Source organism: Danio aesculapii, chromosome 19 (assembly GCF_903798145.1).
Source record: "Danio aesculapii chromosome 19, fDanAes4.1, whole genome shotgun sequence".
NCBI lineage: Eukaryota > Metazoa > Chordata > Actinopteri > Cypriniformes > Danionidae > Danio > Danio aesculapii.
In genome coordinates, this window is record NC_079453.1 from 400,476 (window position 1) to 425,772 (window position 25,297).

Here is a 25,297-nt window from a genome sequence, read left to right on the forward strand (position 1 = left end):
CACTACCATTCACACACACTCATACACTACAGACAATTTAGCTTACCCAATTCCCCTATAGCGCATGTGTTTGGACTGTGGGGGAAACCGGAGCACCCGGAGGAAACCCACACCAACACGGGGAGAACATGCAAACTCCACACAGAAATGGCAACTGAACCAGCGACCTTCTTGCTGTGAAGTGATCGGGTTACCCACTGCGCCACCATGACGCCCATAGCATGAGAGATGAATATGATCATTTATAGTCCATTCACACAGTCTGGATGATCAGTGTTTGCACATGTTTGTTGTATTGTGAAATGTTCTGCAATGAATCTCTCTCTGTGCGTCAGAGGAATGTGAGGACTGTCAAAAATGTGCCCTGAACACATTTCTCTGATTATCATGAGCTGCACAAAGATCAAAAGATCAAAATGAAGATCATGGCAACACTGATGAAAGAAACTCTGACTCAAAGACAGATTATTCATCATACACACATTCGTCTGAGAAAGGGAATTAACATTTAAAGCTGCTCATTTAGGCAGCATGGTGGCTCAGTGGTTAGCTCTGTGGCCTCACAGCAAGAAGGTCGCTGGTTCGAGTCCCGACTGGGTCAGTTGGTGTTTCTGTGTGGAGTTTGCATGTTCTCCCCGTGTTGGTGTGGGTTTCCTCCGGGTGCTCCGCTTTCGCCCACAGTCCAAACACATGCGCTATAGGGGAATTGATGAACTAAACTAGATGTAGTGTATGAGTGTGTATGGGTGTTTCCCAGTACTGGGTTGCAGCTGGAAGGGCATTCGCTGCATAAAACATATGCTGGAATAGTTGGCGGTTCATTCCACTGTGGCGACCCCTGATGAATAAAGGGACTAAGCCGGAGGAAAATGAATGAATGATACTTTGTTTATTTATTGATTGTTATTTATAAGAATTTAACTATTTATTGACAAAGCACAGGTCACTATTTTTATTTTAAGTCTAATGAGTTTATTTTCACTGAAATATAAATTAGGCTACTGCTGAAAAAAACAGCTTAAACCAGCCTAGGCTGATTGGCTGGTTTTAGCTGGTTGACCAGCCTGGTTTTAGAGGGGTTTTGGCCGTTTCCAGCCTGGTGTTAGCTGGTCAGGCTGGAAAATGACCAGCTAAATCCAGCTAAAACCAGCTTGACCAGCCTGGTTTAAGCTGGGCATAGCTGGTTTTGGCTGGGCTCCCAGCCTGTCTAGGCTGGTGAAGCTGGTTTTAGCTGGTCATTTTCCAGCCTGATCAGCTAAGACCAGGCTGGAAATGGCGAAAACCCCGCTAAAACCAGGCTGGTCAACCAGCTAAAACCAGCTTGACCAGCCTTAAATAACAACAAATAGCTTATATTCAGCTGGAATTTCTCATAAAAACAATGTATGTCTAGTTTATGTGAATTTTGTTGACATTTCTAACAATGTATTAGTTTATTAGCAGGGATAAAAACATGTACGCTGTGATTAGCTAATATTCTGATCAGATGCTACGGTTTTAGAGTTTAGTTTGGGTAGTAAGTTATGACTATTTTTATAAAATACTGATTCTTTAGCTCTAAAAAAGTTCAGAGATTATAAATGCTCATAATTGGGTGTAAATGAACGTTAATAATTACAATGAGCTTTAGTTTTTCCAGGCGTGTGTGTGTGTTTGTTTGCGGCGCCATCTTCTGGAGCTCAGAGATCAAACTTCCGCATATTTTACACTGTTTAGCTTTTACCAGAAGAATTTAAAGACTTCAGGAAGATCGTCACGTTGAATCTCCTGAAATAACACGATCCACGCGTGAATCAAAAACTAATAGAACCGGACATGAAGCCAGTATAAACGGCATCACGCGCTTATGAATGACTCTTCTGTAAATACAGCGTGACGAATCAAGGTCACGTGTTTGCCCTCACAGCCAATAGAAGCCCATATAAACACTTCAGTTTATTCTGAATGCTCAACTCTCTGTATTGTAGTATTTTTTTATTTAATGTATGTTCTGCATCACTGACTAAGTTTGGTAAGACTGTTACATATGTTATCATGTAATCCTGTATACTTGTCAGTTATATTCTTCAATAAAAAAGTTAATAAAACTCTCTGTATCCTTAATGCTCACTTCAGTTTCACATTTAAAGGTCATGTGAAATTAAAATAAAGTGTTTTAGATGTTAGAGTAAGTATATAAAGAGATCTATAATCTTTCTCTGGAACAGTGATGTTTACACGTAGAGGATGTAAACCTGATATAGACATCTAAAGTTTGAAGTTTGGTGCTTCTTTCTAAATCAGGGGTGTCCAAAATCGGTCCTGGAGGGCCGCTGTCCTGCATAGTTTAGCTTCAACTTCCTTCAACACACCTGCCTGGAAGTTTCTAGTATACCTAGAAAGAGCTTAATTAGCTACTTCAGGTGTGTTTAATTGGCGTTGGAACTAAAATATAGCGGACACCGGCCCTCCAGGACCGAGTTTGGACACCCCTGTTATAAATGGATCAACGATTTTTTGACGTCACCTCATACTTCAGTTTCTCATCAAATCTTCTGACCAATCAAATGCTTTCTAGTGCCTGATATACCCCGCCCCCTTCTCATTTGCTTTATTCATTCATTCATTCATTTTCCTTCGGCTTGGTCCCTTTATTCATCAGGGGTCACCACTGTGGAATGAACCGCCAACTATTCCAGCATTTGTTTTACACAGCGGATGCCCTTCCAGCTGCAACCCATTGCTGGGAAACACCCATACACACTCATTCACAAACACTTATACACTACGGCCAGTTTAGTTAATCAATTCCCCTATTCCCCTATAGAAACCCACACCAACACGTGGAGAACATGCAAACTCCACACAGAAACACCAACTGACCCAGCCGAGGCTCAACCCAGTGACCTTCTTACTGTGAGGCGATTGTGCTACTCACTAAGCCACCGTGTCGTGTATATATATATAAGTAAACATAGATACATTATACTATATATATAAACATATAGTTTATATGTTTTAGTTTACTACTGGATTATGGAGTTATATATGAAATAATGGTTGATTATAAAACTATATTAAATAATTCTGAATGTAGAATAATTGTGTCCATTTAAAGCTACTGGATCATGAAGTAATATTATGAAATAATGGATAATTAGGAGTGTAGGATAAAGTAAATGTTAAGCGTTAAGCACAAGTGTACCATCCAGTCTTCCAGTCCTGCGCGTGTCAGTGTGGAGCTGCACACACCGGAAGTGATGTTTCTCTGCCGCTTTCATTGTGTTGTTGAGGTTTTCATCGTTGTAACATTTAATTTATAATGATGTATTTGTAAGTACTTTGATGTTATAGTAATAAAACAATTATTAGTTTCATCCCCTCGCGTGTTGTGGGAGCGCGGTTGTGCGCATGCGTGGGTCCGGTGAGCTAAATGAACTGAGGCGACTGAACACAGAGTAGAAATTCAGAAATTCAGAGTTGAATAATTGAGTTATCGGTGTAGAAATGAGTTTGGCGAACAGCAGAGAACAGCGCAGCACTGCGGGAAACCGCATGTCTAAGCTGCTGGACGCAGAAGAAGAGGATGAGTTTTACAAGACCACATACGGAGGATTCAATGACGTGAGCAGCACACTGTTAACACATTAACGCTGATATATCTGTGTAACGTGTGTGTTCTGAGTGACTGAGTGTGTTTATATAGTTTAATTAGACGAATGGAGTATATTCAGCATGTTTAATTTATGTTATAGTTAACTCCAGTGCATGTTTATGGAAATAAATAAGCTAAAGTTGGTTTTATAATAGCAGATTCGTTCATTTTTATGAACAGTCACAGCTGTATTATTTACCGCACTGTTATTACTGTTGGGTCTGAATTAGCAAGTGAGTTTGACTTCAAAACAACATTAGCACTATTTCATTGACTGTAAACAATATTATACGATGATAGTCATTGGCTGCTAATTTGATTTCCCTGTTTATAATAGTGTTCTGAAATTATATTATTAAGGAGAAAGTCTAAATGTGTGACAATAAAACCAATTTTACCTCTATCTATCTATCTATCTATCTATCTATCTATCTATCTATCTATCTATCTATCTATCTATCTATCTACCTACCTACCTACCTACCTACCTACCTACCTACCCACCCACCCACCCACCCTACCTACCTACCTACCTACCTACCTACCTACCTACCTACCTACCTACCTACCTACCTACCTACCTACCTACCTACCTACCTATCTATCTATCTATCTATCTATCTATCTATCTATCTATCTATCTATCTATCTGTCTATCTGTGTGTGTGTGTGTGTGTGTGAGAGAGAGAGAGAGTGTGTTTATGTAATTAGTTTACATTACTTGCATGTGTTCAACACCTTACATTTATGTAATTATACCCTTGTGCATCCTTTTGTTGAAATAATAAATTTTATAATGTTGGCAAAAAAATATATAATTATTTTAAATCCTATTATGTTACTCTCATTTAATTTCATTCACCTATTTAAGACAAATAAAAAAAATTAGGATCCTCATGAGTGTGTGATGATTATTATTTTTATTATTTATTTTTTATAAATTATTTATTTATTTATGTATTTATTTATTTTATAAACACAAACTGTGTGGCATGTGATTTAAAGTCTTTATTATGAACAAATATAAAATAAAATTGTTTTTATTTATTAGTTTATTTAAATAACTTTAGTAGTTATCATTAGGACGGATGCTGGTTAAAATAAATATATGTCCATTAAAATATACACACAGTGCTCAGCATAATTGAGTAGACCCCATTTTTTAGGTAATGTATTTTGGTGCATTTAAGCAAAACAGATTTATCAAATTGATATATTTATTAAAATAATATTTTGGTCACCAAACGTATTTAGAAATGGAAAGATAATACAATTACATTCAAGCAAAATATTGCAAAACAATTACAACCTACAAAATTTCAATTAAATCTTTCACTTTTTATTTTATTTTTTATTTTTATTTTTTTGCTTTTCTTATTTTGTCCTTTTTTTTTTTAATCTAAATTTGGCTGTACTAGTGTTTGGAGCGTTATCGTAAGTTATTTTGTTAGATAAGCTCCAGATTTGGCTTCAGTACTGACTAATCTAATGTATATGCACAATTATAATACTGTAAAGCTTCTTATTAAACATATGAATTTAAAAGAGAGATGTGTGAGGGGTGAACTCATATATGCTGAGCACTGTATGTATATTTACTTTGACAATATTTTTTGACAGACATTTTTCTCTAATCGTTTTACTTTTACAATTAAGCGTTAACGTGAAATTGCACGAGTTAATCGTAAAGAGTATTTTTCCTAATATCGGTAACTGTTGTCTGGTGTTATTTTCATCTTGTGATATAAAAAGCATGCTTTTTTTGTTGCCGTGGTGATGCTGCAGGAGTCTGGCGATGACGAGTACCACGGCGATCACTCGGACACGGAGGATGAGGTGGACAGCGACTTCGACATCGATGAGGGAGACGAACCTGACAGCGGACAGGAGGAGGACGCACCGAAGAGGAAGAGCCGCGTCGTCACCAAAGCATACAAGGTCACAAATCTCACGCACACATAGAGAGAGAGAGTGAGTGTCTGTTTGTGTATGTGTGTGTCTGTATGTGTTTGTTTGTGTGTGTGTGTGTGTGTGTCACTGTTTGTATGTGTGTATGTCTGTGTTTCTTTGTGCACGTGTGTTTGTTTTTGTATGTCTTTGCGCACATTTGTCTGTGTGTGTGTATATATATTTGTGTGTGTGTGTGTCTGTGTGTATATGAATCAGCGGGCATATGCAAGCTCATTTTTGTGTCTGTGTGTGTGTGTGTGTTCAGGAGCCGCTGAAGGTCTCCAAGCCCAAAGTGAAGCGAGTGGCTGAAGAATTAAAGCCAGAGCGGCCCAGAGTCGAGCGACGCATCGTTCGGGATGAGCTGCAGGATTTAGGAGACAGTGAGACACACACACACACACACACACACACACACTACAACCGATTTGATATTTTAAAGTAGTCTTCATTTTTATATATATATATATATATATATATATATATACACTTGTAGTTATTAATTATTAGCTTTAATTAATATTAAAGGTCCTGTGAAATAAAGTGTTTCAGATGTTAGTATCAGTCTGTTATATCTATAATCCAGTGTCTCCAAAACAGACACAGTTCACATGTAGCAGCTCTAAACCTGATATAAACATCCAAAGCTTAGATTAATGATGCTTCTGTCGTCTCCTCATACTTCAGTTTTTCATCAGATCTTCTGACCAATCAAATGCTCTCTAGTGTCTGACATGCCCCGCCTCCTTGTTCTCATTGGCTATTCATTTAATGCGCTTGAGCTCAAGCACTCTCACAGGCAGAGCTGAGAGAAAACACAACGCTATTGGCTGTTTTTTTTAAAGGGGAGGAGCTATGTTATGCCCCACCCTCTCTTTGTTTCAGTTGAGATTACGTCAAACATCAAATAAAAAATGCACATATCAAAGCACTTCATGGGAGTTTTAATAAATGTTTTCCTTAATGTTTAACAACTTTAATTGCTTAATAAAATGCGTAGCTTTAAAAACTGTGGTGTTTTCTGAATGTAAAACAGCGCTGATCCCAGTAAACCTGTAGTGCTGCTGCTGTTTCAGTTCGTAAGTCGGTGCGCAAGTCGACGAGTGAACACACACGCAAGACGAACGAGCGTCTGCAGGAGCGCCAGCAGGAGGCGCCGCGCAAGAGGAAAGGAGCGCAGAGCGAACGCGTGCTGACACAGGACGAGCTGCTGGATGAAGCCAAACTCACCGCCGAGAGCAACCTGCGCTCACTGGGTAACTGCACACCTCCAGAACACTACACTACCTGACTAAAGTCTTGTGGCCTATCCAAGTTTTAGGAACAGCTAATACTAACTTGACTTCTAGTTGATGATTTGGTGTCAGAAGTGTCTTCTAATAAAGGTAAAGCCCTCTAGATGAGGCTTATTTGAGCACAATATAATCTGATCATGTCTTGATGTTGACTGATTTGATTAGGACAGTGCGGTCTGACTCTGCTTAGACTAAAGTCTGCTCACTGAACCTTCAATAATGTCCAGTATAGAATATGTGCTCATGCTGCAGTGGAAACAGAATGAATATTGTGTCTGACTCCATCATGAGCTTGGAGGACTGCATCCATACATCTCTGACATGACTCAAATCACTGATTAATAAAGTCATCTGGAATGGTGAAGAAAGCCTTCTTGCAGGACTCCCAGAGTTCATCAAGAGTCTTTGTGTTCATCTTCAACGATTGATGCAGATCAACAGATGATTCAGCAGAGAAATCCACCTTCTGACACTTTATGATCAACTAGAAGTCCAGTGTTTATTTGCTGCTCTTACAACTGAGATCCACGACAAGACTTCTGTCAGGGAGTGTAGATAATCATTATAATGCCAGGCATCAGATTAATGACAGTTTAGAGCAGTGTGTTTGCTGCTATTAGTCTTATTAGTGCAGTAAAATCACTGATGAGCATCTGCACTCTTCACATTATAATGCTCTGTGTGTGTGTGTGTGTGTGTGTGTGTGCGTGCGTGTGTGTGTGTGTGTGTGTGTTTTTCAGAAAACTATGAGCGTCTGGAGGCAGATAAGAAGAAGCAGGTTCATAAGAAGAGGCGGTTTGAGGGTCCGATGATCCGCTATCACTCAGTGCTGATGCCACTGCTGCCTGACACACACTTGAAGGAGGAGAACGTCGACGTGGAGGGGTAAACACACACACTAATAAAACACTACTGTGAACACACACACATTATTACAACTGCTGTAAAACATACACACACATTAACACACCACTACTGTAAACACACACAATAATACAACACTACTGTAAACACACACACACACACACACATTAACACACCACTACTGTAAACACACACAATAATACAACACTACTGTAAACACACACACACACACATTAACACACCACTACTGTAAACACACACACAATAATGCAACACTACTGTAAACACACACACACACACATTAACACACCACTACTGTAAACACACACAATAATACAACACTACTGTAAACACACACACACATTAACACACCACTACTGTAAACACACACAATAATACAACACTACTGTAAACACACACACACACACACATTAACACACCACTACTGTAAACACACACAATAATACAACACTACTGTAAACACACACACACACACACACATTAAACACACCACTACTGTAAACACACACAATAATACAACACTACTGTAAACACACACACACACACACACATTAACACACCACTACTGTAAACACACACACAATAATGCAACACTACTGTAAACACACACACAATAATGCAACACTACTGTAAACACGCACATTAACACACCACTACTGTAAACACACACACATTAACACACCACTACTGTAAAAAAAAACACACACACACACATTAATGCAACACTACTGTAAACACGCACATTAACACACCACTACTGTAAACACACACACATTAACACACCACTACTGTAAAAAAAAAACACACACACACACATTAATGCAACACTACTGTAAACACGCACATTAACACACCACTACTGTAAACACACACACATTAACACACCACTACTGTAAAAAAAAACACACACACACACACATTAATGCAACACTACTGTAAACACGCACATTAACACACCACTACTGTAAACACACACACACATTAACACACCACTACTGTAAAAAAAAACACACACACACACATTAATGCAACACTACTGTAAACACACACACATTAAAGCAACACTACTGTAAACACACACACACACACACACACACACACACACATTAACACTACTGTAAACACACACACACACACACACACATTAATGCAACACTACTGTAAACACACACACATTAACACACAACTACTGTAAAAACACACACATTAATGCAACACCACTGTAAACACACACATAAAGCACTACAGTGTTTTACAGTGCTATATCATATTGATTTGTATTGTTAATTGAATTTCTTTTCTTTCCATCTGATATTTATATTTTATTTCAGTCTGTGCTGAATTCATTACTCAATAATAACATCACAGTTTATTGTGAATGAAACACGATTGATAGACTCCACCTTCTTCTTGTAGGCTGGACCAGGACACACCCCAGGCCACGCCCACCTCCTCCTCCTCCACACAGGGGGCGGGGTCTCTGTGCTCGAGGACTTACATCACCTTTAGTGATGATGAGGCGTTTAGCTCTGCCTTCCCGCCGGCGGCTCGCTGTAGCCCCACCCACCCAGTGCAGGAGGTGTGTCCTGTGACCCATAAACCTGCCCTGTACCGCGACCCTGTGACGGACATCCCATACGCAAACGCCAGAGCCTTCAGGATCATCAGAGAAGCCTATCAGAAATACATCGCCGCTCACGGATTCCCCAACGCTTCCGGAAGCTTCAGCGCTAACACTGATGCTAGCGATTCACCAGCTAATCCAAAGAGCGCACGACCAAAAGCTGTGCTCAAGCAGAGCGCCGCCGCCACTTAAAGACACAGTTCACCCAAACATCAACATTCACACACTGTTTACTCTCCCTTTAAACCTTTATGAGCGTCTGTTGAAGAATGCTGGAAACTGGTAACCATTGACTTCCATTGTAGGTAAAACAAATGGAAGTGAATGGTTACAGGCTTTCAGCATTCTTCAAAATATCTTCTTTTGTGTTCAACAGAAGAAATAACCTTATAAAGTTATTAATTATTAAATTAATAAAATCAATATTATTTTTTTAATTATTATTATTATTATTAGTAGTAGTAGTATCATCATAAAGGTTTGAAGGGTGAGTAAATGGTGAGAGACTTGTCATTTTTTGGGTGAACTGTCTCTTTAAACACCATAATGATTTTTTTGTGTTGTGTTTATAAGCATATCACTCAGGTCTGAGTCTGAGCATGCTCAGTAATGATCTAAGGTACACACTTTACTATTAAGATTCATTTGATAACATCAGCTAATGCTATTTTCAGTCTTTTTCCTAATACAGTACCTTTTAAAGTGACAGTTCACCCACAAATTTAACTTTACTTACTCTTGATGATTATAAACATGAGTTTTTTTCTTCAGTTAAACACATAAGAAGATATTTTGAAGAATGCTGAAAACCGTTAACCATTGACTTCCATAGTAGGAAAAACTAATGGAGATCAGTGGTTACAGGTTTTCAACATTCTTCAAAATATCTTCTTAAGTGTTCAACAGAAGAAATTGAAAGGTTAGAAATAAGTGAAGGGTGTGTAAATAATGACAGAATTTAAATGTTGAGTGAACTGTCTCAATGTTTACTTACAGATTCATTAATGCTGAAATATATAAATATTGATCTTTGTTCATGATAGCTGATGTAATGTGAACAAATGAGATCCTATTGTAAAGTATTGATTCAGCTGAATCAGTCTGAGTGATTCAAAGCTTTGTTTGCTGAGGACTGAACACGCATCACCAGCGTTGGCTCCCTGCTGTTATTTTTCTGATTTATTGTTTTAATTTTTTACTATTTTTTTTGTATAAAACAGGAATAAAACCGTGTCACTGAAAAACTTTAAAGTGTTTATTTATTTATGTTTGTAATGATTATTTTGCAGTTTAATACTACACATGCAGAGATGTCACTGCAACTTGTGAGTTTATATCTCGCATTTCAGGGTTTTTTTCCTCAGAATTAATTTAGTTTTCACAGATTTTAGTTGAGTTTTTTTGGTTTTGTTTGTTTAATCTTCACCTCAGAATAACAAATAAATTAAGTGGAAAACTTCATTAGAGAATTTCACAAACTTAAATTACAATATCCTGCAATTCTGACCTTGTTTGCTCTCAAAACCGGCGTATTCTGTGCTTTTTTCAACCATTTTTACAAGTGAAAAATGTTATTGTGATTTTCTATCTCATGATTCTGACATTTGGTGACACGATGGCTAGTTTGAGTCCCGGCTGGGTCAGTTGGTGTTTCTGTGTGGAGTTTGCATGTTCTCCCCGTGTTGGTGTGGGTTTCCTCCGGGTGCTCCGGTTTCCCCCACAGTCCAAACACATGCGCTATAGGGGAATTGATCAACTAAATTGGCTGTAGTGTATGTGTGAATTAATGTGTTTGAGTGTTTCCCAGTACTGGGTTGCTGCTGGAAGGGCATCCGCTGTGTAAAACATATGCTGGAATAGTTGGTGGTTCATTCCGCTGTGGCGACCCCTGATTAATAAAGGGACTAAGCTGAAGGAAAATGAATGATTCTTACATTTGTTTTTACTTAAGATTGCAAGAGGAGATATAGATTTAGATTGATTTGTTTATACATCTATCTGTCTATCTATCTATCTATCTATTGGATTCCATCATGAAGATCCCCAAGTAAAAAGATATTTGATGTAAGAAAACAGTCCTTTATTCTTAAACATTAAACATTAATTAGGTCAGATCTACTCTGTTTTGAACATTACTGTTGATGTTCAACAAAATAAAACATGAAGAGCAAATCAGAAAGAAATCACTTCACCGATAAACAGATCTGTACAAGAAGTCCAGTGTTGTGTAAGTATTTGTTTAGTTGTAAAGATACATGGCTGGAAATGGTGTTAAACTTTAAAATCAGACGTTAGTTGTGTTCAAAATCCTCCATTTTCTATATACAAAAAAGGGGAATGTTTAAATGGCCGCCTTTTTCTGTGAAACTCAAGATGTCTGAACTCACTGACTTTCATATCATCCTTTGCATTCCACAGAAGAAACTCGAGCAGTTCTGAACCACAGCTAATGAAATAAGTGTAAGTATGTTAATCAGAAGTTTTTATTTCAGTATGATGACATTTCCTATTTAAACTGAAAATCGAGTATGGGGCGGGGTTTTATATTTGCGCTCGACCTCTCGTCTGTCAATCACATGAAATTAACGGTCATAGGGGCGTGGCTAAAATTTCGCCAATTCATCAATCGGACAGAGAAGAATTGCTGGTAAGAGTTTGATCAAAGATTACCAAAACAAGCAGTGTTTTTAGTGGATTAAATTACACGAATTGTTCACTTTTAGACTAAATGCTGAATTCATAAATATCACCGAGCTTTCTGTCACTCGCTCTAGTTGAATAAGATTGTTTGAATTTCCGGTAGACGCGATTCAGTCGAATTCCGCGCAAGTTCAGCGTCGGTTAGTCTTTATTCAACATGATTTATTTAGCATTGACTTTGTTTGTAATGTACTCACATGAACACTTAATTTTCTGAACCCAGACTAACAATGTGCGGTTGTAAAATATGCATTGTACTGATGATTTCTCACAGACTTTCAGAATGTTTAACCTGAGCATTGTGAATTGAAGTTGGTTTTATATTCGCACATTCATTTATTTAATGAACTCTATATTGTTTACTACTCTACTTTGAATATGCAGTCTGAATTATCATGTTCACTCATTGGCCACTTTATTAGGTACACCTGTCCAACATCTCGTTAATGCAAACATTTCTAATCAGCCATTCACATGGCAGCAGCTCAATGCATGTAGACATGGGCTGTGTCCGAAACTGCATACTTCCATACTATACAGTACGCTAAAATCAGTATGTGAGCCGAGTAGTATGTCCGAATTCATAGAATTCGAAAATCAGTATGCGAGAAGTACCCGGATGACCTACTACTTCGAGCAAAAGTCTGAAGTGCATCCCATGCATGCTGCGCTATCCCATTATGCCTCCAAACAGAATTCATGAATGGGACTGAAGCTACACAACTGACACAGGTAAGTCACGTGACAATGACAAAATGGCGGATGTAGTACGTCCGAATTCCATTCATACTTCTCACATTCATACTGTATAGAACATACTTTTCTAACGGCCGAGTAGTACGTTTAAATTCAAATGCAGTAACTACTGAGTAGTAGGTGGTTTCGAATGCAGCCATGGTCAAGACAATCTGCTGCAGTTCAAAGCGAGCATCAGAATGGGGAAGAAAGGGGATTTAAGTGACGTTGAACGTGGCATGGTTGTTGCTGCCAGACGGGCTGCTCTGAGTATTTCAGAAACTGCTGATCTACTGGGATTTTCACGCACAACCATCTCTAGGGTTTACAGAGAATGGTCCGACAAAGAGGAAATATCCAGTGAGCGGCAGTTCTGTGGGTGCAAATGCCTTGTTGATGCCAGAGGTCAGAGGAGAATGGCCAGACTGGTTCCAGCTGATAGAAAGGCAACAGTAACTCAAATAAGCACTCGTTACAACCGAGGTCTGCAGAAGAGCATCTCTGAACACACAACACGTCCAACCTTGAGGCGGATGGGCTACAGCAGCAGAAGACCACACCGGGTGCCGCTCCTGTCAGCTAAGAACAGGAAACTGAGGCTACAATTCATACAGGCTCACCAAAACTGGACAATAGAAGATTGGAGAAACGTTGCCTGGTCTGATGAGTCTCCATTTCTGCTGACACATTCGGATGCTCGGCTCACAATTTGGCCTCAACAACATGAAAGCATGGATCCATCCTGCCTTGTATCAGCAGTTCAGGCTGGTGGTGGTGGTGTAATGGTGTGGGGGAGATTTTCTTTGGGTCCATTAGTACCAATTGAGCATGGTGTCAACACCACAGCCTACCTGAGTATTGTTGCTGACCATGTCCATCCCTTTATGAGCACAGTGTCTCCATCTTCTGATGGCTACTTCCAGCAGGATAACGCACCATGTCATAAAGCACCAATCATCTCAGACTGGTTTCTTGAACATGACAATGAGTTCACTGTACTCAAATGGCCTCCACAGTCACCAGAGCTCAATCCAATAGAGCACCTTTGGGATGTGGTGGAACGGGAGATTGGCATCATGGATGTGCAGCCGACAAATCTGCAGCAACTGTGTGATGCTATCATGTCAATATGGAGCAAAATCTCTGAGGAATATTTCCAGTAGCTTGTTGAATCTCTGCCATGAAGGATTAAGGCGGTTCTGAAGGCAAAAGGGGGTCCGACACGGTACTAGTCAGGTGTACCTAATAAAGTTTGACTTTAAAACAGCATAAGCACTATTTAATTGACTTTGAACACTGATGTACTTTGATAGCCATCAGCTGCTAACATGATTTCCCTAAGGAGGATGTCGGAATGTGTGAATATAAAGCCAACTTGACCTCAATGCATTCTGAATGGTTCTTATTAGCTGTTATAATTAATCAGTAAATGATTATTTTCAGCTGGGAAGAAGCTGAAAATGAGTCTGACATGTAAGTACTGCTGTGTGCACTGTATAAAAATTATTGCTGACCTAATGTTTTAGTTGAATCATGTGAATTTTTTTTACTGACTAAAAATATTAAGTTAAACTTTGTATAACTAAAAAAAAAATTAGTTGAAACCTGATTAACTTATAAAAATAACTAACGTCTTGGCTTTGTATCATCATAATTTTCTTTGAGGTGTTTAGTCCTGTGTTTCCAGCTCAGAGTTTTCCCTCCTCGATCATATGGTTGAGGCCGCTGCAGATCTTGCTCAGGTTGCTCCACAGGTTGCCCTGCGGGTCGTACAGGTGCGTCAGGAGCTCCGGGTTCGCGTAATGGTTGAAGACATGCCTGATGCGGTCTAGAGATTTGGGAGTGAGGTGTTTCTCCACCAGCTTCAGCAGCAGATCCCGACACTCTGACAGAAGGTTTATCATCACGCTCTTGTCGAAGGTAAACTCCACCTGACGGAGACATGCAGAAACATTTTACATGAATATTTATTGCATTTATTGATTTTATTAATTAATTTTCACGTTTACATTTATCGCATTCATTATTTTATTACTTGTCGGGAACAATTATTTTTAAACTTTCAGGTACTTCAAGAAATTCAGTAAATAAAGCAGAGTACATGATGATGCAAAGCAGTATACACTGAAAAAGTGCATACAACGTTATTAGCACTCATGTGAAATTTTCGTTCTTTTTAAAATAATATATCTACAGAGCACGTACATTTTTTACAGTATTTCCTATTATATTTTTCTACTGGAGAAACTCTTATTCTTTTTTAAGTTTTTACATTTAAAAAATAATAATAATTTAAGGTCAATATTATTAACCCCTTAAAGTTGCAGTATGTAAGTTTGACACCCAGTGGTTGATCTAGGTATTGCACACCTGCTTTAAAACAAGCACTGGTGCCGGTTGCGAGATTGACGACACCAACAGGACAGGAGTGTGTCTGACTGTCGATCTTAAAGGCTGATTTTAATCATGTTCTAAATAAAAGCAGCAGCATACGATAGAAGGAATATTTCTCATATTAAAAGGAGTTTTTGTCCTAAACATCACCTGAAATTGATATATTAGAAATGGCTTCTAACAAACAACTGACAATGATCAGCTCAGGCACACCTCATGTGGTTTATTCAGGGTTTAATATTAATAATGTGAGTGAATGAACACCATTTAACATGACTATTATTGCCATATACCTCAGATCTGGAAAATTAAATAAACCGTTTGAAATGGAACTGCAGTGCAAACCAAGACATATCAGTGATTCAGCATCTACATTTAATAATGTGAAAGGGCTTTAATTTGTATTAATTACTTTATAAAGAGTGCAGTGAGTGCACTATTCTGTGCTTCTGAATGGCTATATTTACATTTCTGTTGTGTTTAGTTTGGTGCAAGCAGCTAAATATCACTGCAAATCTCATCACGTAGCGTGTTGTTAGGACACGGGCTTACAATGTGACCTGCTCACCTAATGTTTACGCTCCTAATATTTATATTATTTGCTAATTAATAACCTCATGTGGAACTCTGAATCTGTGTGACATTTCGGAGTCTGCTGCCATCCTCCAGAGGTTGTGGATGTACACTTTGACAGCCTTCATGAATGAATGAATTAAATACACTGTTTTCCACCATCTGGCAACCCGGGGGGCTGAAATATAATTGGCTAAACTGGCATTGGGAGGGTTAAAGGGAGCAAAATAAAGACAGATGCTCCGGCACGTAACACACATGTTCACAGCAGAATATCTGACTTCAGCATTGTTTTTCAGATAAGCAAGAAAGTTTACTGAGCATGTTTCTAACTATCTGCAAACGTATGATGGTGTTTTTATGCTTTAGAAGAGTCAAAAACTGACATACAGCACCTTTAGGAAACTGTTTATTTTGATTGTCTACAGAACATACCACTATTTAACTTACATAGTTAACCATAAAGTTAGCTAATTAACCTAGTTAAGCCTTTAAATGCCATGTGATGGAAAAAAAGAAAGTAAAAACGCTTTTGGAATCACTTGAGGAAGTGTAAATGGTTAATAATTAGTTAATTTCGGATCTTTATTTGCCAGATTCCAAACCAAGGCTATATTGTTTCTTCCTTTATTGTGTTATTGTTATATTTATGATGTGGACTTCACTATTCTCCAAGAAATAATGCATGTTACTATGCTTGGTATGAATATTTCACATTAATGACAACATAATCAGGCGTCACGGTGGTGCAGTGGGTAGCACAATCGCCTCACAGCAAGAAGGTCGCTGGTTTGAGTCCTGGCTGGGTCAATTGGCGTTTCTGTGTGGAGTTTGCATGTTCTCCCCATGTTGGCGAGGGTTTCCTCCGGGTGCTCCGATTTCCACAACAGTCCAAACACATGCGCTATAGGGGAATTGATTAACTAAATTGGCCGTAGTGTATGAGTGTGTGGGTGTTTCCCAGTACTGGGTTGCAGCTGGAAGCGCATCCTCTGTGTAAAACATATGCTGGATGAGTTGGCGGTTCATTCCGCTGTGGTGACCCTTGATTAATAAAGGTACTAAGCCGAAAGTAAAATGAATGAATGAATGAACGACAACATAATCATAAAGAAATTTGAGAATATTTCAGATGCATGCTGGTATTAATTTGAAGTCACCACTATCTATCCATAGCAATTTAATTGTTATAAACGATTATGTTCATGTATCATGTAGTGTTTATTTTTAATTCTCAGTCTTTTGTTGCTACTTTATTCATGCATTTTAATCATCAAACGCACATAATTTGAAGGTAAACACAAACTAACTGATCCTCCTCACGTAAACAATATTAATGTGCGCTTTGCTGTTAGTTTCAGTCATATCTTATTACACCGCATGAGTGAAATGACAGCGGACTGAATCAGATAAACAGTTTCACTTGCAGCAGCATGCATCCGCACCAAAAAAACACAGAGTTTGTCCTCAAAACGAGCCTAAAATGCCAAAAAAGTGTCTAATTAAGGATAACAAACATTGAAAAGCACAAATGTAGTAAATGTGATGACTCTGAAGTGTGCAGTCTGAGTTAAAGTCATCGTGCGCTGTAGAAAGACCGCACAGCCATTAAAACACATGAGCAGTCACTAAGCAGTGTCTAGAGTATCAGAGTAGATGCAGTTAAAGGGGTGTTCTAGATGGTCGCTACAGTGTACAGCTTCTACAGTGTTCATAATAGCAATGTTCTGGGTGGCTAGTGTCACGTTTCTAGGGTTTTCTGGACAGTTGCTAGGATGTTCAGTGTGGATGTGGTTTTCTGAGCAGTTTCTTCCTGGCTGATGTGAAATGAACACATTGAACTGGTAAACATCACGCTCTATTCACTAGAATGAAGAATCAGTATTCACCTGTAGGAACGTGTGTGTGTGTCTGTCTGTCCGTGTGTATATATGCATATATTTATGTGTACATGTGTGTGTTTACACAGTATATATTATTTATAATTGTGTGTATGTGTGTATATACTGTATGTGTGTTTGTTTGTGTATCTGTAGTGTGTGTGCATGTATATATGTGTGTATGTCTATGTAGTGCGTGTGCATCGTGTGTGCATGTATATATTTGTGCGTATGTGTATGTGTAGTAGTGTGGGTGTACATATATGTATGTGTGTAGTAGTGTATGTGCGCGCATGTATATATGTGTGTGTATGTGTGATGTTCATATATATGTATGTTATTTGTGTGTGTGTGTGTGTCTGTCTGTCTGTGTATATATACGTGTGTGTGTGGCATATGTCGGTGTGTATGTGTATCTATATGTGTGTGTTTGCATGTATGTGTAGTGTGTGTGCATCTGTGTATATCTGTTTATATAAATGTGTTTGTGCGTGTGTGTGTATGTGTATATATGTGTGTGCATGTATGTATGCAGTATAAATATATGTGTGTGTCTGTGTGTGTGCGTGCGCATGTATATATGTGTGTGTATGTGTGTACATATATGTATGTGTGTGTCTGTGTGTGTGTATGTACTGAATATGTGTGTGTGCGCATGTATTTATGTGTGTGTATGTCTGTGTAGTGTGTGTGCATGTTTACATGTGTGTGTATCTGTGTACATATATGTATGTGTGTGTGTATATATATATATATGTGTGTGTGTGTGTGTGTGTGTGTGTGTGTGTGTGTGTGTGTGTGTGTGTGTGTGTGCGCGCGGATGTATTTACATGTGTGTATGTCTGTGTATTGTGTGTGCATGTGTATATGTGTGTACATATAAATGTGTGTGTGTGTGTGTAGTAGTAGTGTATATGCATGCATATATATGTGTGTGTGTGTGTATATATATATATATACATACATACATACATACATACATACATATATATATACATGTGTGTGTGTGTAGTAGTGTTTGTGCATGTATTTATATGTGTGTGTGAGTGTGTGTGTGTACCTCCTGGAAGCTGATGGCCGTCATGGCTCCGTGGTGCAGTTTTTTCCTGAACTCTTGTGCGATGCTGAGCTCCTCTGCGCTGAACTTCTCGTGCCGGAACAGAACTCCGACCTTCACCGCGATCTTGATCATGTTCTTGACCACCTTCTGGGCCTCTGCGCGGTTCCCCGAGTGCTCCTTGGAGACGCGGTACAGCTCATCCAGCACCTCGCTGCTGTTGTCGTCGATGAACATCTGAGCCACAGATTTGCTGGCCATGCGGCTCAGGATCTTCTTCTGCGCCTGCATGGCCATGTCTTTGGAGCTGAAGGCCTCCATCTGCGCACGCCGAGCTGACGGACACACAGCAGGCCCGGTGTGTGTGTGTGTTTACCTGCTGCTGCAGTCCGAGATGTTTGTGTCGAGTGTGTGTTGTGTCGTTTGAGGAAGTTGTGTCTTCCGCTGTGTAACTGTAGGAGGAAGCGGTGTGATCGGAGGAGATATATGTCACTTCTGCTTCGTGTCACACGCTCTTTTTGTTTCAGACTCTTGAGTAACGTCTCGATATGGGGGAAAACTGGCATTGGGATATTTAGTTTTCTGCGATGTACAGCGGAGCAAATAAGCATTGAACACGTCTCCATTGTCTCAGAAAACATCTTTCTAAAGGTGCTGTTGACTTGAAATTTTCACCTGATGTTGGTAACAACCAAAGAAATCCATATGTGCAAAGAAAACACATCTAATTAGTTTACAAATGAAGCTATGTGTAATCAAATGAAATGACGCAGGGGAAAAGTATTGAACACATGAAGAAAGGAAGGTGTAGAAAAGCAGGGAAAGCCCAGACAGCAGCTGAGATCTCTCAGTAGTTCTTCAGCAACCCTCTGCCCTTCCCCAGTGTGAATGAATATCAGCTGCTTCAGTCCAACATCTACATTAGCAGGAGGATGAAGATCAAACCATTTCGGCAAGACAATGTCTACATGGACATCAGTCATCGATTAATTTGCCTTAATCTGAATAAGACAGTAATATGGTGAAGGTGTTTACATGAGCTGCTTTTTGAATGTTTCTTTCATGATCCCGTTTTACATATTAAAGCACATCATTCGATTAATGTCACTGCGTCACCACGCTATCCACATTTCCTCTGGAGTTTCATGTAATTTCGGGTGTTTCGTTCTTAATTTGTCGACTTTAACTTAGCGTTGTGCTATTAATCAAAAATTCGACAGAGACCTTCTTGCTGGGCGACGGTGCTAATATATTGAATTATTGAATAATATTAATAAAGTCTAATATGAACACAGTAATGGAGCTGAAGACATGAGTGTAAACAGAAACACACAGGAGATCTGTCTGGCGTCTGCTGTTTCTACACCACAGCGTGTGTTTGTGGAGTTTCAGAGCAGATCTGGATGTGTCAGACGGTGCTCAGATTACTCACACACTCGAGACTGATACAGAAACACTGCTGAATGAAGATTTCCAGCTCACTGTGTCATTCTCCCACATCTTTTTAAAGATAGATTTACTTCATTCATCCATTGTCTGCTGCTTATTCAGTGTCAGATTAAAACATTTATTGGGGGTGAACTATCCCTTTATTTTAACATGGCATTAAATATATCTGGAGCTATGTGGTTGCCGGGGTGTTCTTAAAAGTTGCTATGTGGGTGCTGAGGTGTTCTGAGTAGTTGCTTTGTAGTTGCTTGGGTGTTCAAAGTAGTGTCAAAGTAGTGCTGTCGGGTTGCCGAGGTGTTCTGAGCAGTTGTATTTGCTATGTGGTAGTTCTGAGCAGTTGCTATGTGGTAGCTGGGGTGTTCTTAGTAGTTGCTGCCTGTTTACTGAGGTGTTCTGAGTAGTTGCTATGTGGTTGCCGGGGTGTTCTGACTAGTTACTATGTGGTTGCAGGGATGTTCTGAGTAGTTGCTGTCTGATTGCAGGGGTGTTCTGACTAGTTGCTATGTGGTTGCTGGGGTGTTCTGACTAGTTGCTATGTGGTTGCTGGGGTGTTCTGACTAGTTGCTATGTGGGTGCTGAAGTGTTCTGAGTAGTTGCTATGTGGTTGCCAGGGTGTTCTTACTAGTTGCTATATGGATATCGGGGTGTTCTGAGTAGTTGCTATGTGATTGCCGGGGTGTTCTGAGTAGTTACTATGTGGTTGCCGGGGTGTTCTGAGTAGTTGCTGTCTGGTTGCCAGGGTGTTCTTAGTAGTTGCTGTCTGGTTGCTGAGGTGTTCTGAGCAGTTGCTATGTGGGTGCTGGGGTGTTCTGAATAGTTGCTCTGCCGTTGCCGAGGTGTTCTGAGTAGTTGCTATGTGGTTGCCAGGGTGTTCTGAGTAGTTGCTATATGGTTGCCAGGGTGTTCTGAGTAGTTGCTATGTGGTTGCCAGGGTGTTCTGAGTCGTTGCTATGTGGTTGCCAGGGTGTTCTGAGTAGTTGCTATGGGGTTGCCAGGGTGTTCTGAGTAGTTGCTATATGGTTGTTGGGGTGTTCTTAGTAGTTGCTATGTGGTTGCCGGGGTGTTCTGAGTAGTTGCTATGTGGGTGCTGAGTTGTTCTCAGTAGTTGCCATATGGTTGCCGGAGTGTTCTGACTAGTTGCTGTCTGGTTGCCGAGGTGTTCTAAGTAGTTGTTATGTAGTTGCCAGGATGTTCTGAGTAGTTGCTATGTGGATGCCTGGTTGTTTGGAGTAGTTGCTATGTGGTTGCCAGGGTGTTCTGACTACTTGCTATGTTGTTGCCAGGTAGTTCTGAGCAGTTGCTATGTGGTTGCCAGGGTATTCTCTTCTAAGCTGTTGCCATGAAGTTAAATCATCTCATTTTTTGGTTCAGTGAGAGTGTTTACCTGGGATGTGGTGTGTGTGTGTGTGTGTGTGTGTGTGTGTGTGTGTGTGTGTGTGTGTGTGTGTGTGTGTGTGTGTGTGTGAGTCAGCACTCATACTCAGATCTGTATTCATGAACACATACACACACACACACACACACACACACACACACACTGAGCTGAAGGAGTTCGTCAGTTTGTGGATTACACATGTGTTGCATCATGTTTATTGCTCCAGTCTCCTTCAGTGACACACACTTGCTTCAGTGTTGCATTATTTGACACACGCTGATTCATGCTCCGCCAGACTGCTGTTATCATGATGATGCTGTGTTCACTTCAGCTTACGCCAGAGAGAACCATCATCTGAGTTTGAGCTGAAGTAGAGGAAACTGAGGGACCTGTGAATGGCTCAAACACACACCACATATGGGATATTCACAGACAATTAGATAATATTAACAGTTAATTACTGACACAGTTTTAATATTAACGGAAGAAAGATCAAAGAAATGAAATAATGAAAATTTAAAAGCAGAAATAAATGGAAAAATACAAAATAAAAGCATGAATCATAAACCATGGAAAACTGCTGATTTATGGATATTTTGTACAGTGTATTTATTAATATGGAAACCTGCTAAACCATTTAAATCACATCCATTTGTTTACAGTGCAGAACTATTGATATCATCATTATAATGTCTGTTATTCATATACATAATGTCTGAAACATAAATTGGTGGTCAAAATTATTAGAATAAAATATGCATGTATTAGAATCATAATATGCATGTATTATGTTAATAATAAATAATTTAAAGACTTCAGTTAAACACACCTTCCTGTGAAATTGTAATTATTCAAAAAACTTTCCCGGGTGGCTCAGGGGTTAGCGCGTTCGCCTTACAGCAAGGTCACTGGTTCGAGTCCCGGCTGGGTCAGTTGGTGTTTCTGTGTGGAGTTTGCATGTTCTCCCTGTGTTGGTGTGGGTTTCCTCCGGGTGCTCCGGTTTCCCCCACAGTCAAAACACATGCGCTATAGGGGAATTGATCAGCTAAATTGGCCGTAGTGTATGAGTGTGTGTGTGTGTGTGTGTGTGTGTGTGTGTGTGAGAGAATGAGTGTGTATGGGTGTTTCCCAGTACTGGGTTGCGGCTGGAAGGACATATGCTGGAATAGTTGGTGGTTCATTCCGCTGTGGCGACCCCTGTTAAATAAGGGACTAAGCTGAAGGAAAATGTATGAATGAAAAAAAAATCCCAAGAGATGTTTAACAGAGCAAGGATTATTTTCACAGTATTTACGGTTGGATTTTCTAATTAATTGTTGTTTGGCTGGAATAAAAATATGTTCAATAACGTGCAACTTTTTAAAATTATGATTGTTTGGTTGGCTAAGAAACACACCACTGTTGTCTAATGACTTCCCTAATTACCCTAATTACCCTAGTTAAGCCTTCAAATGTCACTTTAAGCTGAATACAAGTATCTTGAAGAATATCTAGTCTAATATTATGTGCTGTCATCATGACACAGAGAAATAATGAATTATTAGAAATGAGTTATTAAGCATTCATTAGCCCCATAATATTAATAAAATTAATGCAATATTAAAATACAAGTTCACATTATTAAGCATTATTAATACACCGTTTTGATTGGCTAAAGTAGACAGAAAACATTAAGTATTTTATAGAGTATTTTTTACTTCATTTGGTTTGTGCATTGGCTTTGATTGTTTTCTCATGTGTAAAATGTTGTATGTCCTGTAGAGGGCAGCAAACACAAACATAATGTTTTATGTAGACAGTTCAAAGCTATATTTAATACTATTCAATTCAATTAGTTTATTGTCATGTGCACAGTAAGGAAACAAGTTTCCCTGTACAATGAAATTCCTTCTTTGCCATCCACAGTGAAGTCATACACATAATATACACATCATACACAGATATTATATACACATATATGCACAGAAGTATAACTATGAAATGTGTATATATATATAAATATCTATGAATGTAAACAATATATAATAATGATTGTGGAGTAATGTAAACAGATGTAAACAATGTATAGTAGTTAATTGTGTAGAATTGTGCTTATTAGGTATAAAGTGCCTAGTGCAATTGGCTTATGTGCAAACAGTATAATGGCTGGAGCAGATTGAGTGCAGTTGTATGCATTAATAGTACAAATTGAGACGAAGAATATAATGAGTTACTGAGCAGATCTAGCCGTTCAGTACAGTGTAAACAAAAAAATGAAACTGTTTATGTCCACTGGCTATCAGTTTAAAAGTCTGATAGCTGATGAGAAAAAAGAGTTCTTGAGTCTGGCAGTCCTGCATCTCACACTCCTATACCTCCGCCCTGAAGGTAGGAGTGTGAATATTCAGTGTTGTGGGTGTAAATACAGTGCTCAGCATAATTGAGTACAGCCCATATTGAAATTTAATATTTTCCTCCATTTCTCAGTGAATATAGTCAGTGTATTTTGGTGCATTTAAACAAAACAGATTTATTAAAGAGATATATTTATTAAAATCATATTTTAGTCACTAAACATGTTTAGAAATTCACAGATAATACAATAAAATTTAAGCAAAATATTGCAAAATAAATCACAACCTACAAAATATCAACAAAATTTTTACATTTTTTACTTTTCTTGATTTTTCCTCTTTTTTAAATTTGTATTTAATATTTTTCTATGACACCTAAATGTGGCTGTACTAGTGTTTGGAGCGTTATCATAAGTTATTTTGTTAGATAAGCTCCAGATTTGGCTTCAGTTTTGCCTAATCTAATGTATATACACAATTATAATATTGTAAAGCTTCCTATTAAACATATGAATTTAAAAGAGAGATGTGTGAGGGGTGAACTTATATATGCTGAGCACTGTAGATACTGTATATACATAAATAAACTGTACACTGTAAAGAGCGAGTAGTTGACATTTTACTTTAAAATAGTGAGTAAATCCATTGCCTTAAAATTATTAAGTAAATGAACAATGTGCATAATTGTAAAAAAATAAGTTAAGTAAACTTAACAGTCCTAAGTTACAGCATTCAATCCTTCATTTTCCTTCGGCTTAGTCCCTTTATTCATCAATATTTGGCGTAGTTATTCATCAATAAAGGCTTAGTCCCTTTATTCATCAATAGTTGGCGTAGTTATTCATCAATAAAGGCTTAGTCTCTTTATCAGTCCCTTTATTCATCAATAGTTGCCGGTTCACTCCACCACAGTGGAATGAACCGCCAACTATTCCAGTATATGTTTTACACAGCAGATGCCCTTCCAGCTGCAACCCAGTACTGGGAAACACCCATACACACTCATTCACACACTCATACACAGTTTAGTTCCTCAATTCCCCTATAGCGCATGTGTTTGGACTGTGGGGGAAACTCCACACAGAAACACCAATTGGTCTAGCTGGGACTCGAACCAGTGACCTTCTTGCTGTGAGGCCACAGTGCTAACCACTGAGACAATTGCTTTCTACAGTAAATATGGAGGATATAGATATACTCCAGCATAAAGCCCATATTCAGCTGTTCTTTAAATGAAGATTGTTGCTGATGTTTTCTAAGAGAAATGTTTCCAGTCTAGAACACGCTGCAGCTTTAACACGGTTTCCTGTAATTCCACATTAATAATGTGAATTAATCTCCAGAGGCCTTATTTTTCTTTGCTCCACATGTTTGTGTGTGTAAACATCTTCAGAATAACAGCAGACTGTCCAGTGA

General features: G+C 38.8%; 2 protein-coding genes across 2 annotated transcripts; one reads left to right on the forward strand and one right to left on the reverse strand.

Moving 5' to 3' along the window:
• The first annotated feature begins 3,227 nt into the window (after nt 1-3,227).
• Nucleotides 3,228-9,802, forward strand: vps72a (vacuolar protein sorting 72 homolog a). Its single transcript, XM_056479092.1, has 6 exons — nt 3,228-3,603; nt 5,420-5,572; nt 5,850-5,964; nt 6,658-6,837; nt 7,617-7,761; nt 9,178-9,802. The coding sequence occupies exons 1-6, from the start codon at nt 3,487-3,489 to the stop codon at nt 9,575-9,577; spliced, it is 1,110 nt and encodes a 369-aa protein (XP_056335067.1). The 5' UTR covers nt 3,228-3,486; the 3' UTR covers nt 9,578-9,802.
• A 3,728-nt stretch (nt 9,803-13,530) lies between these two features.
• Nucleotides 13,531-19,163, reverse strand: tnfaip8l2a (tumor necrosis factor, alpha-induced protein 8-like 2a). Its single transcript, XM_056479099.1, has 2 exons — nt 18,728-19,163; nt 13,531-14,751 (listed from the first exon to the last, which is right to left on the reverse strand). Exons 1-2 carry the CDS (start codon nt 19,043-19,045, stop codon nt 14,509-14,511), a joined length of 561 nt encoding a protein of 186 aa, XP_056335074.1. The 5' UTR covers nt 19,046-19,163; the 3' UTR covers nt 13,531-14,508.
• Between the last annotated feature and the right edge of the window lie 6,134 nt (nt 19,164-25,297).